The sequence below is a fragment of the Anomaloglossus baeobatrachus genome, chromosome 1 (genome assembly GCF_048569485.1).
Source record: "Anomaloglossus baeobatrachus isolate aAnoBae1 chromosome 1, aAnoBae1.hap1, whole genome shotgun sequence".
Taxonomy (NCBI): Eukaryota; Metazoa; Chordata; class Amphibia; order Anura; family Aromobatidae; genus Anomaloglossus; species Anomaloglossus baeobatrachus.
This window is the reverse complement of record NC_134353.1, coordinates 509,169,442-509,185,011: the sequence shown is the minus strand read 5'-3', so window position 1 is coordinate 509,185,011 and position 15,570 is coordinate 509,169,442. Positions and strand designations below refer to the sequence as shown.

Below are 15,570 nucleotides of genomic sequence, written 5' to 3'. Positions count from 1 at the left end.
TGATCTATACCTCAGATAAGTCATCAACATCTTAAGCCTGGAAAACCTGTTTACAGGGCGTGTTCTCATTTCAATTGATAGCATATAAATGGAATTTTCCATTAGCTTGATTATTGGGGTTAAGACCCATAGGGTCCACTAAGGATCCTGAGACTGAAAAGGCTGCAGCGATGGTTTAGGCCGGTTTCACACATCCGGCATTTCGCCGGATTGCTGGATCCGGTACACTGCAGTACAGTGTAATGCAGTACAATGGCATCGCAGTACCTCCGGTCACATGCTCCGGTCACATGACAGCATGTGACCGGAGCTTGCCGCGATGCCATTATACTGTATTGCACTGTACTGGAGTGTGATGGATCTGGCAATCCGGCGAAATGCCGGATGTGTGAAACTAGTCTTAGCAGGGATAGACTGTGCATGAGCCTCAGTGTTGTCGACCCTTGATTTTTAGGAAGTTCCACTAATCATAAAATGATGTCCAATATTAGTGAGAGGGATAAAAGAAAAGTATTTTTTTTTACTTTAGGTTTTACAACTATTGCAATAACAATTGTTTATTTTTTCTGTTATTAATGGAAAATGGGAGGATTTAAAGGGGTTGACAAGGCTTCGGGTGAAGACTGAGATCCTCACTAGACATATGCAACCTCACTCAATAAAAGTGAATTCAGTGAGGGTGGATATATCTAGTCGAATGTGGCAGGAAGAATGCACATCGCATACTTGCGGTCACATGACTGCCCACTCCTGGCACTTGAATCCTTACAGCGCATACTGTGCACGCTGTGATAATTCTCAAGTCTGCAGTCACATACAGTGATCCCCAATCCGGAATAACCCCTTTAAATTATTACTATTAAACTACTTGTGTATTGCCCTATCAGATGTTTCTCACTAAGACCTTATTTAAGTCCCTGGTTATCATGACAAACCATTAACATCCCATGATCACATTACAATGGATTAATAAATGCGTCAGCCCTTCATCCCTATTTAGTCTCTTAGATGCTTGGTATCATTCGTAGAAGTTAAGATACTGTTTCCCAAACTCCAATCCTCATGGCCGCCAGCAGGTCAAATGTTCAGGATTTCCTTGGTATTGCACAGGGGACGCCTTGATAATGATTTCTTGACCTGCGCAATAATAAGGAAATCCTGAAAAGATGATATGTTGGGAGCCGTGAGGACTTGAGTTTGGGAAACACTGATCTAAGAGGTTAAACTGCCAGGACTGAAGTAATCATAGGGTTTTTGCTGTATATCACAGCTGGCACCTGTTGTATAAGTCAGATTGGCTTCTGAGCCTGCTTCATATAACTCCTCTCTCCACATGTACCATACCTCATTCTCAGTCTTGGGAGGCGGACACTCAAACAATTCTAATCCATTGGAGATCAGAGAGTTTCTAGATTCTTGAAATCTTCCTGGGATTCTCCTCTTCCCTCGGTCTTCTCTTATGATTTCTGTTTTGTATTCTATTTCCCATAATGTCTTTTTGGGAGGCTTTTCTTCATACATTTTCTTTGGCTCTTTAGGGAGCAGCTTGTCTTCCTGGTCAGTGGGTGCTATAGCAGATTGGGTTGATTTTGATCCAGGTTTTAAGGATATTAAAAGAGGGCCTAAATGACAATCAATATTTGATCAATACAATGGGCTGTTTGAATCCTCCACCACAAATATACAGGTGCATCTCAATAAATTAGAATATCATCAAAAAGTTAATTTCAGTGATTCAATATAAAAAGGGAAACTCATATTATATAGAGTCATTATAAACAGCGTGATCTATTTCAATTGTTTATTTCTGTTAATGTTGATGATTATGGCTTACAGCCAATGAAAACCCAAAAGTCATTATCTCAGAAAATTAGAATAATTACCAGAAAACAACTGCAAAAGCTTCCTAAGCGTTTAAAACGGTCCCTTATTCTTATTCAGTAGGCTACACAATTATGGGGAAGTCAGCTGACTTGACAGATGTTCAGAAAGCAGTCATTGACCCACTCCACAAGGAGGGTAAGCCACAAAAGGTCATTGCTAAAGAAGCTGGCTGTATCCAAGCATATTAATGGAAAGTTGAGTGACAGGAAAAAGTGTGGTAGAAAAAGGTGCACAAGCAGCCGGGATAACCGCAGCCTTGATTGGATTGTTTAGAAAAGGCCATTCACAAATTTGGGGGAGATTCACAACCAGTGGACTGCTGCTGGAGTCAGTGCTTCAAGAGCCACCACACACAGACATATCCAGGACATGGGTTACAACTGCCGCATTCCTTCTGTCAAGCCACTCATGACCAATAGACAACACCAGAAGCGTCTAACCTGGGCTAAGGAGAAAAAGAACTGGACTGTTGCTCAGTGATCGAAGGTGTTGTTTTCAGATGTAAGTAAATTTTGCATTTCATTTGGAAATCAAGGTTCCAGAGTCTGGAGGAAAAGTGGAGAGTCACACAATCCAAGCTGCTTGAGGTCTAGTGTAAAGTTTCCACAATTAGTGATGGCTTGGGGAGCCATGTCATCTGCTGGTGTAGGTCCACTGTGTTTTACCAAGAACAAAGTCAGTGCAGGATTTCCTATTCTTTATTGGCCCTGTATATGTCCTCTTGTACATGCTGCTGACTGTATGTGTAGATCCTTTCCCCCTCTGTGCTTTCCCTATTCCTCTGTTTTACCTACACCTTGTGTACATATTCAGAGTGGGAGTGAGGGGAGTTTTTACTAGTGTGTATTGGGGTAGTATAACCTTTTGGTGGTTACCTCCTGGATGGGAAGTCCTCCGGATTGGGTTGGATTTAGGTCTGGTGGACTGCACCTATTTATCTGATTGCCAGTGTGGCATATGTTTTTACACTTTTACTGTGTGTGTTGTTCTTATGCACCTTTTGTAAATTAATAAAATTGTACTTTTGGGAATTGATTTGTTACCAAAGTCAGCGCAGCCATCTACCAGGAAATTTTAGAACACTTCGTGCTTCCCTCTGCTGATTAGCTTTTTGAAGCTGGAAATGTCATTTTCCAGCAGAACTTGACACCTGTTCACACTGCCAAAAGTACCAATACCTGGTTTAATAACCACAGTATCAGTGTGCTTGATTGGCCAGCAAACTCGCCTCATCTAAACCCCAAAGAGAATCTATAAGGTATTATCAAGAAGGAAGATGAGAGACATCAGACCCAACAATGCAGACGAGCTGAAGGCTGCCATCAAAGCAACCTGGGCTTCCATAACACTTCAGCAGTGCCACAGGCTGATCGTCTCCATGCTACGCTTAATTGATGCAGTAATTCATACAAAAGAAACGCCAAAATAAGTATTGAGTGCATTTAATGTACAGACTTTTCAGTAGGCGCCAACATTTCTGAGTTTAACATCATTTTTCAGTTGGTCTTATAAAATATTCTGATTTTCTGAGAAAATGACTTTTGGGTTTTCATTGGCTGTAAGCCAAAATCATCAATATTATCAGAAATAAACATTTGAAATAGATCGCCTTGTTTGTAATGACTAAATATGTGTTTCCCTTTTGTGAATTAAAAGAAGAAAATGTTGACACCATGTTAGCCAGTTGAAATATGATTGATTACTCTCAGTGAGAGAAACAAAATTATAATTTTGAAGTTGTGATACCTTTTAATGGCTAACTAAAATAAAATAGGATGTTACAAAGCAAGCTTTCGAAACATCTCAGGTCCCTTCATCAGGCATGGTATAACAAAATATCTGAAGAAACACAAATATATACACAAAACAGGGCAGAGGGATGGCATAATAAAAGGACATTTAAATAAACACGAAGCTTAGAGAGGGAATCCTTAATTAGCTTTGATTAGTGGTGTGAAAGTTTTATTGTCCCAATTTTTTTGTATTGAATTACTGAAATTAATTAACTTTTTGATGATATTCTAATTTATTGAGATGCACTTGTATAATATAAACAAGTACACTTTTCTATTAAAAAGGAACAAGTCAGCAAAAACTTGATTTATACAATACACTAATGAGCAAAAAGGGTAACAAAGCTATGAACTTTTGACTTTCAGGCTCCATATCTCACCATCCAGTACAGCTTTGAATGTGGGAATACCATCATTTTATAGACAATCATCTTTGCATTTTTATACATAAATGTAACTTTCAACTATTCAGCATATTAGTTATGCAGATTCTTGTCATGTTTACTGCATTGTTACGGTTTTGCTCCTAAAAATTGAAATATAATTTTGTATTACTTTTCTACCATTTTGTAAATCTACCTTTGGATTCCACACTGCCTGAATGCTTCTGGATATCCTCTCGATCAGATTCAAACAAGTCTCAACTGAAATTTGATTCCGGGTCTCTTTTACACGTTCCCAATGTTGGTGCATACTGGTAGACTTGGGTAAGTATATAGTTTTTTCTTCAACGCTACCCATACGTTTTCAACTGGGTTGAGGTCTGAGGACTGTGGAGGTCAATTCAGCACCTCTACTTCATTGTCATTGAACTATTTCTTTGCCAATCTCGATGTATGCTTCGAGTCATTGTCCTGCTGGAACACTGTCATCCTTTTCATATCCATAGTACTCAAATGTATGAAGAAACTTGTCTTGTAGGATACTCACATATAGCTCAGCATTGAGACCACCATTGATCCTTGTCAAGCATCCAACACCTTTGGCTGTGAAACAACCCAATATCGTCAGTCTTCCTCTACCGAACTTGACAGTTCCTTTAATTTCTTTATCAGTTAACCACTTTTTCCCTGGTTTCTTCTAGTCTCATTTGCTCCCATTAGAGCATAGTCTATTGACTTTCGTTAAAAGGTTCTAAATCACCCGTTCCTAATCTTCTACTGTCCACTATCAGTACTTTTTTGCAAACTCAAGCTGACGCTGCTTGTGACGACATTGAAGTCGAGGCTTCTTCACCTTTTTTCGGGCCACCATGCCTTGTATAACGTGCATTGCACAGTGCTTGAATGGATGCCTGTGACCTCTCTATTACGAAGCATATGAGTCACCTCCACTGCCATGCCACGCAGGAACAGCTAGACCCTGTGATGAGCTGACTTGTTGACTTCAATATTTTGCCAGAACAGCCACCTCTTGGCTTTTGAATGGATGGACAGACTTGATTTTTATTTCTTCAATACTCATGGCACTCGCACTATGCAGTTTGGCAATTTTCTTGGCGGAGAAACCGCTAAGAGCTGGATGATGCTGTCTCTTTTCTTTGGAAATATTCTTCATGGCTGCTCATCGATCAAAACAGTGACCTTTCACTTAGGAATCAACCTAATGTGAGAACAGATTGTAATTTGTAGTATATAGGAAGGAAAAGATTTTTCAAATACCAGGAGCAAAACAGTAACAATGCAGTGATATGACAAGAATCTGCATAACTAATCAAATGCTAAATAGTTGCAAGTCCCATTTATGTATGAGATAGCCAAGATAATAGTCTGTAAAATGAAGGATGCTCAAAGCTGTAGTGGATGGTGAAATATGGATCCTGAAAGTCAAATTTTCAAAACATTGTTACCCTTTTGCTTGTCAGTGTCATATGATGATTACAATACATTAAAAGAATAAAAACCAATGTCATTAGTTGTGTCCCTCCCTGTGATGTGGGCTCACCCATTATAATCTATGGTGATCTTTATAGCTCCATGTTTTCACATGGACCGTCTGTCCATGTGAACCACAAGTGAGTCCGTGAGAATCACACAGGGACATGTCCATTTTTTACCGTCAGTACACATGAAAAGTCAATAGAAGTCTATGGGTCCGTGTAAAATACGTACAGCAAAAGGGTGACATCCGTGTACTGTCCATTTGACACACCAAAACAAAATGCATTCAAGAAATGTATGATTTTTATGTGTTAAAGTTGTGCAAAGATAATAGATAGCTAGATAGCGTACAGCTTCCTATTTAACAAAATAAAGGAAATCTGTCAGCAGGTTTTTGCTACCTCATCAGAGCAGCATGATATAGGCAGAGACCCTGAATCCAACCATGTATCACAGTTTATTTTTTGCAGCCATTCTGATATAATCAAATATTACATTTTTAGTATGTAGCAGAGATTAACAAGTTGCCCCTGCCCACACCAAGCTTTCACTGTCTATTTCAATAGACAGAAGCTGCTAATCACAGAAGGGGGTGGAGTCTGATTACAGCTTATGTGCTCCTCAGTCAGACCTATGATAAATCCAGGACACAAACTAATGGTCCAGTCACACTAAACAACTTACCAGTGATCCCAACAACGATAGGGATCGCTGGTAAGTTGCTAGGAGGTTGCTGGTGAGCTGTCACACTGCGACGCTCCAGCGATCCCACCAGCAACCTGACCTGGCAGGGATCGCTGGAGCGTCGCTACACGAGTTGCTGGTGAGCTCACCAGCAACCAGTGACCAGCCCCCAGCGCCGCGTGGAAGATGCTGCGCTTGGTAACTAGGGTAAATATCGGGTAACCAACCCGATATTTACCTTGGTTACCAGCGCACGCAGCTACACGTGCAGAGAGCAGGGAGCAGCGCACACTGAGCGCTGGCTCCCTGCTCTCCTAGTTACAGCACACATCGGGTTAATTACCCGATGTGTACTGCAGCTAAATGTGCACAGAGCAGGGAGCAGCGCACAATGCTTAGCGCTGGCTCCCTGCTCTCCTAGCTACAGCACACATCGGGCTAATTAACCCGATGTGTCCTGCAGCTACATGTGCACAGAGCAGGAGCCGACACCGACAGTGAGAGCGGCGGAGGCTGGTAACAAAGGTAAATATCGGGTAACCAAGGACAGGGCTTCTTGGTTACCCGATGTTTACTGTGGTTACCAGCCTCCGCAGAAGCCGGCTCCTGCTGCCTGCACATTAGTTGTTGCTGTCTCGCTGTCACACACAGCGATCTGTGCTTCACAGCAGGACAGCAACAACTAAAAAATGGCCCAGGACATTCAGCAACAACCAACGACCTCACAGCAGGGGCCAGGTTGTTGCTGGATGTCACACACAGCGACATCACTAGCAACATCGCTGCTACGTCACAAAAGTTGTTAGTTAGCAGCGATGTTGCTAGCGATGTTGCTTAGTGTGACGGGGCCTTAACACTGCACGTAAACAAAAACACAGTTTGAGAAAACAGATGTATAGCTGTAATCTGAATCTTAACTCTTACAGCATGCTATCTTCAGATTATACAGCAAAAGCCTGCTAACGGTTTCCATGTCAATGAAAAAAAGCAACTGAGGTCCCCTTTTGTGATAACCAGAAAAGGTAAAGCAGACAGCTGGAGGTTGATATTAGGCTGGGAAGGTCCATGGTTATTGGGCCATTCACAGCCAAAAAATATTATCCCACAACTGCCTCAGAAGTGGAGCATCATGAGATGGTCTAATTCTGGTGCTTCATCCTGGCTCTTACAGATTGCCCTGGTGCTCTAGCAATCGGGGTAATGGGTTTTGGGGTTGATGTTAGTTGTATAGTGTCCAAAAACTCCACTGGCATCTTTCCATGGTGTTAGTAATGGAGAGAAGTCTATCAGACACCCCCATTACTAACCCAGTAATCAAAAAAATATGTAAACACACACACACACTTTATTGGAATAAACACTCACCAACATTTTCCCTCGTTTCCCACTTTATTACAAAAACAAAATCCATACAGGTCCACTGTAGTCCAGGAAATCCACTGTAGTCCATGGAATCTGTCATGGTCCACAACCTGAAAGTGAAAAAAAACCCAAAAAACACAAACATATAGAGAACTAAAACAAGACACTTTCCCACCACTTAAAAAAAAAAAATAAATAAATAAAATTCCTGCAAGGTCCAATTACGTAGAGCAGCAATTCCGACGAACAAAGGCTATGGAGCATGGTTCTCACACTCCACAGACTTTGCTAACAGCCACTTCTGCGTCACGTTGCACTGCATGAGAAACAGGCGCCTCTGAAGAGTGGTGACATCAGTAACATTATTACTCTTCAAATGTTCAAGGTCATGCTGCACTGTTCATAACAGACACTGAAGAGCAGTAATGTTACTGATATCACCGCTCTTCAAGGGCACAGTGTCTCGCGCAGCACAACGTGACTCGGAAGTGCCTGTTGGCAAAGTCTATGGAGTTTCAGAAAGACGCTTCATAGACTGTTCGTCGGAATCGCTGGACTACGTCGGACTTGTGTGGGAATTTTACATTTTAAAAAAAAAAAAAAAAAAATTCTTTAACAAATTGGTAAACAAGGGGCGGTGTCTTGTTTTATTTATCTGTGTTTGTATGTGTTTTGGGGTTTTTTTTTCAGACTAGGGTGAATTTCCCCGATTACGGCGAACCTGCATTGATTTTTTTTTTAATAATGTGGAGAACAAGGGTAACTTGTTGGGGAGTGTGTATTTTTGTATTTTGGTTTTTTTCTCCCTTTTTAAATCTGGGCTAGTAATGGGGGTGTCTGATAGTAATCTCTCCCTTACAAACATCAGGGGCTTTATGACAGCTGTGTTTTTGGACACTACACAGTTGACATCTACTCCAGAAACTATTACCCCGATTGCTAAAGCACCAGGGCAAATGGGAAGAGCTGAACCGAAGCCCCAGTATTGGAGCATCTTGTAATGCTCCACTTCTGGGTCAGTTGTGAGCTTTTATTTTTAGGCTGGGAAGGGCCCAATAACCATGGATCTTCCCAGCCTGATATCAGCCTGCAGCTGTCTGCTTTATCCTTGCTAGTTCTTAAAAATAAAGGGGGGGGGCGGTATATTACCAAGTAGTTTTTTCTTTTTATTATTTATTTGGTTAATAGCCACACTGTCCCCATCTATCTTTGCACATCTTTAAAAAGGGAACTTGCCACCATATTTGGCCTCTATTAGCTGCGGCTACCACTAGTGGGCTCTTATATATAGCATTTTAGAATGTTGTATATAAGAACCCAGGCCACTCTTTATAATATACTGTAGTGCGCATACGCGGGCCTTTTCTCGTGTCTGCGCATTACAGTACTTTGATCTGCCCTCAGCAGGGCAGATCAAAGTGATCAAAGTGCACCTACGCAGGACTGCAATGCCGGTCTGAGTGGATGACATAGGATGTGTCATTCACACGGGGCTCAGAAGAAGGAGGACAACGATAGCAGCAGAGATGAGGCGCCGGACACGTGAACAGCGACACCCATGCAACTAGACTTCCCTCTAGGTAAGTATAATACAGGTGTTTTTAACGCTATACAGAGTGGCCTGGACTCTTGTATATAGCATTCTAAAATACTGTATATAAGAGCCTACTGGTGGTGGCCGCAGCTCATAAGGGAAAAACCTGGTGACAGGTTCCCTTTAAACACATTAAAAACCAATGATTTCAGTATTCTTTTTTTTAATGGAATGTGTCCTGTGGATAGCACACGGATGACACACACATACACATGGATGGTCAAAACACACGTGTGAAGGCAGCCTAAAAGAAAGAGGAATGTAATACTCGAAACGTGAAGAATAGGTTGCTATTATTTAGTAACGTTTCAGTCATGGCACTTTCAGATCCATCTAGGAGTCATTGTCCAGCACCTTGGTGCTACTTCTCTCTCGCTCAACCCTTTTTAAAACCCCAAATGCTGGAGTACATTTTTTTCAAGAATATATATCAGTTTCTGGTATAGATTATGGTGAATTTCTTGGGCTTTGTATTGTCATGCCCTTTCCCTAAGCACCACCTACAAAGTAGTTTTTTTTATTGCATAAATGGCCCAGCCCTATTTATAAATAATCAAAAAAGATGTGAACAGATATTTACGTGTAGTAATTTGCCTATAAAGGCTATGTGTATTGTGTGCTGTGTGGTCTTTCACTAGTTTCGGATGTCTGACCATGAAAGCCCTGGTAAGGAAGTATTCTTATAAATTATTACAGAGTATATTCTGATTCAGGCTCTAAGGAGGGAATAGAAACAGCACTCCAGCATCAGGCAGCTGCTCCCGATGCTAGATGTGGATGTTCACTGGCTGAAGATGTATTTAAATATTAACCATTATGGCTCTTTAAAGCTTTCCTCACTGCTTAGTCCCATTTCATTTACAAGTACTTTGTATAATTTGAGCTACATCTGGGCTTCAAAGACCAGAACAGTTTCATACATGCACTTGGTTGCATATTCCTTCTGATGAACGCTCAGAGGGGCAACCTTTCCTACAGGCATTTTAAGGAGAAAGCAAAACGAAAAAAGAAATCAAGTAAGTGCTTCGATAACAGCAAAGCAATGTCATTCAAGATATCCCTGTCTGACCTCTATTAATTCCTCTCAGCCATTCATGTGCAGTAAGGGCTGGCTGTGTTCCAGCTGTCATTGGGTAAATGTCCTCCTGGTACGATTCCGACTGCAAAGCACAAAAGAAAAGGATGCAGAGTTACGGCCACATTAGTATGTGTGATAGCAAAATACCACAATATCTGATTGCGGGAATTCTGGAATAACAGGATTGCAATGTATTTCTAAAGGGAAATAAGGAACTGACAACGTATGCAAAGTATCAAGCAGATGTGACTCTTCATACCTCAATATATAACAAAAAAAAAAAAAACAACTTACCCTCCTAGGCACAATCATTGATACAGGTTCTATAAGTCCTTTAATTGTAACCAGTTTGTAAAATCTAAACACTTCACAAGAGGAGACATCAACACCCCTTTTTGGTAAAATACCTACAAAATAAAAAGATCCTGTTATATCAAAACAAATTATTTTTACATAAACAAAACATAATTGATGGAAATTATTATTCAATACAATGCCTTGCAAAAGTATTCAAATATATATTGCCATTTGCATATGTATTTACACTTTTTGCTATAAAGCCCCTAAAAATTTCTGGTGCAAGCAATTACCTTTATAAGTCACATGCTTAGTGAAAGGAAGTCCCCCTGTGTGCAATCTGAGTGTCACATGGTCTGTCAGTATATACGCACCTTTTATGAAAGGTCACAGAGGCTGCACCACCATTAAGCAAGAGGCGCCACTAACCAAACAACACCATGAAGACCAAGGAGATCTCCAAGCAAGTCACCGAGAAAGTTGTGGAGAACTACAAGTCAGAGTTGGGCTCTAAAAAAAAAAAAAAAAATATCCAAATCGCTGATGATCCCCGAAGCACCATCAAATCCATTATCAAATGGAAAGAGCATGGTACCACAACAAACCTGCCAAGAGAGGGCCACCCACCAAAGCTGTCAGCCCAGGCAAGGAGGACATTTAGGCCAGGGCCACACGGGGAGTAATGCAATCCTCACATGACACTTGGCTCACGCTGGCAACACAGCAGAAGCAGAGTGCCATGCGAGTGTTATTGCGACTGAGGTCCAATCCTGCGATCGGACCTCAGCTGTGGGGGGTGGGCCGCCATTGAGACGGTGCGGGCCGGTGCTGCGTGGGACGGGTCAGCGCTGAGGAGGGGCGGGAGGGATTTATCTCCCTCTCTGCTCCGTAGCCGGCTATTGCCATTTTTGCACTGCGAGTGCAGTGCGATCTTTCTCTTGCGCCCCATAGACTTGAATGGATGCGAGAGAAAGTCTCTGATTGGGGCCGAGAAAATAATCGCTTATGGGTGCTGACACACAGGCTAATATTGGTTCGAGTGGAATGCAATGTTTTATCGCACTCCACTCGGTCCGATTTTCATGTCGTGTGTTTTAGGCCTAATCATCAGAGAAGCAGCACAGACAACAATGGTAACCCTAAAGAAACTGCAGAGTCCCAAGCACTGACTGGAGTATTTGTCCATACCGCCACAATAAGCCAGACAGACATTCCATAGAACTGGCCTTTATGGAAGAATGGTCAGAATAAAGCCTTTACTTACAGCCCAAAATTTGAAGGTTTGTTTCAGCTTCGCCAAAACACATGTGGGAAAATCCCCATATGTATGGTGGAAGGTGCTGTTGTCAGATGAGACCAAAATTGAACTTTTTAGCCACCAAGGTAAATATGCCTGGTGCAAAATCAATACAGCTCACCATCCCCTCCGTGAAACATGGTGGTGGCAGCATCTAGAAAGATGGATGGTGAGAAATACTGGGAAATTCTTGAAAATCTGTTTCAGACTGTCAGTGTATTTGGGGCTTTGAAGGAGGATCACCTTCCTACAAGATATACAGCTAAAGCAACACTAGTAGTTTAAGAGGAAACATTTAAAAGTATTGGAGTGGCCTAGACAAATCCCGGACCTTAATCCTATTGAGAAGGTGTGGTCAGACTTTAAGATTGCTGTTCACCAGAGGAAACCATCTAACTTGAAGCAGCTGGAGCAGTTTTGCATTGAGCAAAGGGCAAAAACCTCAGTGGCAAGATGTAAGACTTATCCAAAGTGACTTTCAGCTGTATTTGCTGCAAAAGGAGGCTCTACAAAGTACTGACTTTAAAGGGTGAGTGGTTATGCACACTGAGGTTTGCAGTAATTTTGTCCTTTTTGTTGTTAGATTCACAATAAAAAGAAAACCAAATGTTCACAGTTGCAGGCATGTTTTTTACATGAACTGATGCATGCAATAAAGAAATAACAGTGAAATGGCAGGGGGGAAGTGAATACTTTTGCAAGGCACTGTATGTGGCATATCATGTATCATGCTTTATTTTTTTTAATGCATTTACCACCATCTTGCTCATCAAAGCCACAATGAAATGCAGTGACATTGTATTCAGGATTTAATGAGTAACTGATGTTTCAGGAGAACTTACAGTAGAATGTGTCTCTGCCTCTAGCTCCTCCCTCCGTCCAACCTGCTTGGTTCTAGTCACGAGCATTGTAGTGCTCACTCATTACTAATATAAACCATTTCATTGTAGCTCCGGCAACATGCTTAGGGTTGTTGTCCTGCTGGAAGGTGAACCTGCACCCCAGTCTCCAATCTTGCAGTCGCTCAAGGATTGCCCTATATTAATCTCCCTCCATTTGTCCCCATCTCTGCTAAAGAAAAGCATCCACACAGACGATACTCCTACAACCATGTTTGTCGGTGGGGATGGTGTTTTCAGGGTGATATGAAGTGTTAATTTTCTACCACACAGTTTTGCATAATAATAAAAAATTAGACTCACACTTCTATACCCATCTCAATAGCATGAGAAAAAAATGTGAACTATTAGATACAATTCAAAAATAAAAACTATTTTTTATTATTACACATTAAAAACAATCATAGCATGTATTAATCATAACAAGGGAAATTACCATCAGTGTGGAAGTAAATGGACCAATACCAATGTACATATCCTGAATATCTCATACAATGTAGTAATACTAGCCAATATCAACACTGTTATACTAATATATCAAATAAACTAGCAGAAAAAAAAATATTTTAAAGTGCAAGAAGTGCCTCATATTAAACACCTGCCAGTATTTGGCATCAAGCACTTATGCTTCCTGTCTGCAATAAATGTTTAAATAGGAATGCACTAGCTAAAAAACAAGTGGCAATTCATGAATTCACCAAGTATGACAGATCAGTGTATTACACCAATCCAATTGCTGCACGCAAGAAAGGATAATCATATAAACTTACATGGAGCAAAAGATTACTGGCCCACGCTTCTACCTCCGACGCGCGTTTCGTCACCTTCATCAGGGAGTAAACCAAAGAGTTCTACTTTAATCTCATCTTCCACATGCTACCTTATGTGTTCCCTACATGGCTTTTTGCAAAAAGGATTTCTTAAGACTTGCTTTAAAAATGTGCTTTCTTTTTTTGAAACCCCACCTCCACCAGCCTCTTGGCTGCTTTTCTAATTAGTGCTCCCCTTGCTTGGGATGTCAATTTAGGTGAACGGCCATGTCATGGTAGGTCTGAAGTTGTGCCATACGCCTTCCATTTTTGGATGGTGGATTGCCCTGTGATATGTTCAGAACTTATGGAGTCATTATGATTTAAAAAGAGAAAACACAGTAGTTTGACACTTAATGGCTTCACCCAAACATTAACCATGAGTGAGGAAAAAGATTTTGTGTTATAATTCATATTCTTTGAAAAAAGGCCAAGAAAGCAAAAAATCTGCTGGGGTATGTAAACATTTGAGCACAACTGTATGTGACAGAAAATATCTTAAAAAAGGGACAATATTCTAAAAACTGCACCCCTGAAATTGGTCAAAATCACATCCAAGAAATGTATTAACCCTTTAACTGCTTCACAGGAATTAAAATAATGTGGAAGGAAAAAAATGTAAATTTTACTTTTTCCCACAAAAATGTTACTTTAGCCCCAACATTGCATTTTAGCAAGGGTAACAGGAGAAAATGATGCACCATACAGTATGTTCTGCAAGTTCTCCTGAGTACGCAGATACCCCATATGTGTTGGAACACTACTGTTTGGAAGCACGGCAGGGTTTGGAAGGGGTGGAGCGCCATTTGACTTTTGGAATCCACAATGAGCTCAAATCGTTAGCAGATGCTATGTCTCGTTTGGAAAGCCTCTGATGTGCCTAATCAGTGGAAACTCCCCTCCCCAAGTGACCCCCATTTTGGAAACTATACCCCTCAAGGAGTTTATCTAGATGTGTAGTGAACAACTTGAACCTCCAGGTGCTCACAAAATTTTATAATGTTGAGCCGTGAAAATAAAAAAAAATAAAAATAAATAAATAAATTTCCCATAAAAAGGTTTCTCTAGCCCCAAATGTATTTTTACAAGGTTATAAGGAGAAAATGCACTGAACAATTTGTTGTGCAATTTCTCTTATACTGATATCTGATATGTGGTGGTAAACTACTGTTTGGGTGCATGGCAGGGCTTGGAAGGAACCCTATTTTAATTTTGAGGTGAGATTTTGGCTGGAATAGATTGCGGATACGATGTCACATTTGAAGATCCCCTGACATACCAAAACAGCAGAAACCCTGCACAAGTGACCCCCATTTTACAAACTGCACCACTCAATTAATGCATCTAGTGGTGTAGTGAGCATAATAATACCACAGGTGTGTCAACATATGTTATACTATTAGGCGGTGAATAAAAAATAATTAATTACATTTTTACCATTTTAAAATGTTGTTTTAACCACAAGTTTCCAATTTTCACAAGGGGATTAGGTAAAAAAGGCCCCATAATACAATTTCTCCTGACAACGAAATACCCCGAGTGAATATACAGTACTGTTTGGCCACACCACAGGGCTAGGGAGGGAAGCAGTGCCATTTCACGTTTTGAGCACAGATTTTCCTAGAATACTTTGCCGACTCCATTTACAGAGACCCTGTGTGCCACAACAAAAACAAACTCAATTGACTACATTGTGGAAATTACATCCGTCACCCGTGTGGGAATTCATTTTTGGGTGTAGTGATGATTTTGTCTCTGGAAAACACCCATGGAGTCAAACGCATTTGAAGTTGGGAGTGCAAATCTTGCAGTTTGAATATATATATACATGCATACACAGTACAGACCAAAAGTTTGGACACACCTCACTCAAAGAGTTTTCTTTATTTTCATGACTCGAAAAATTGTAGATTCACATTGAAGGCATCAAAACTATGAATTAAAACATGTGGAATGAAGTAGTTAAAAAAGTGTGAAACAACTGAAAATATAT

The 15,570-nt window shown here is 40.8% G+C and overlaps 1 protein-coding gene across 1 annotated transcript in view; it reads right to left on the bottom strand.

The window, feature by feature from the left end:
- Window positions 1-15,570, bottom strand: part of CORO2A (coronin 2A) — a 287,230-nt gene that overhangs the window by 20,381 nt on the left and 251,279 nt on the right. Inside the window, exons 9-11 of the mRNA XM_075316071.1 lie at window positions 10,570-10,682; window positions 10,267-10,357; window positions 1,345-1,622 (exon numbers count right to left, since the gene is read on the bottom strand). Coding sequence (XP_075172186.1) covers window positions 1,345-1,622; window positions 10,267-10,357; window positions 10,570-10,682 — 482 coding nt within the window. The remainder of the gene's footprint in view (window positions 1-1,344; window positions 1,623-10,266; window positions 10,358-10,569; window positions 10,683-15,570) is intronic.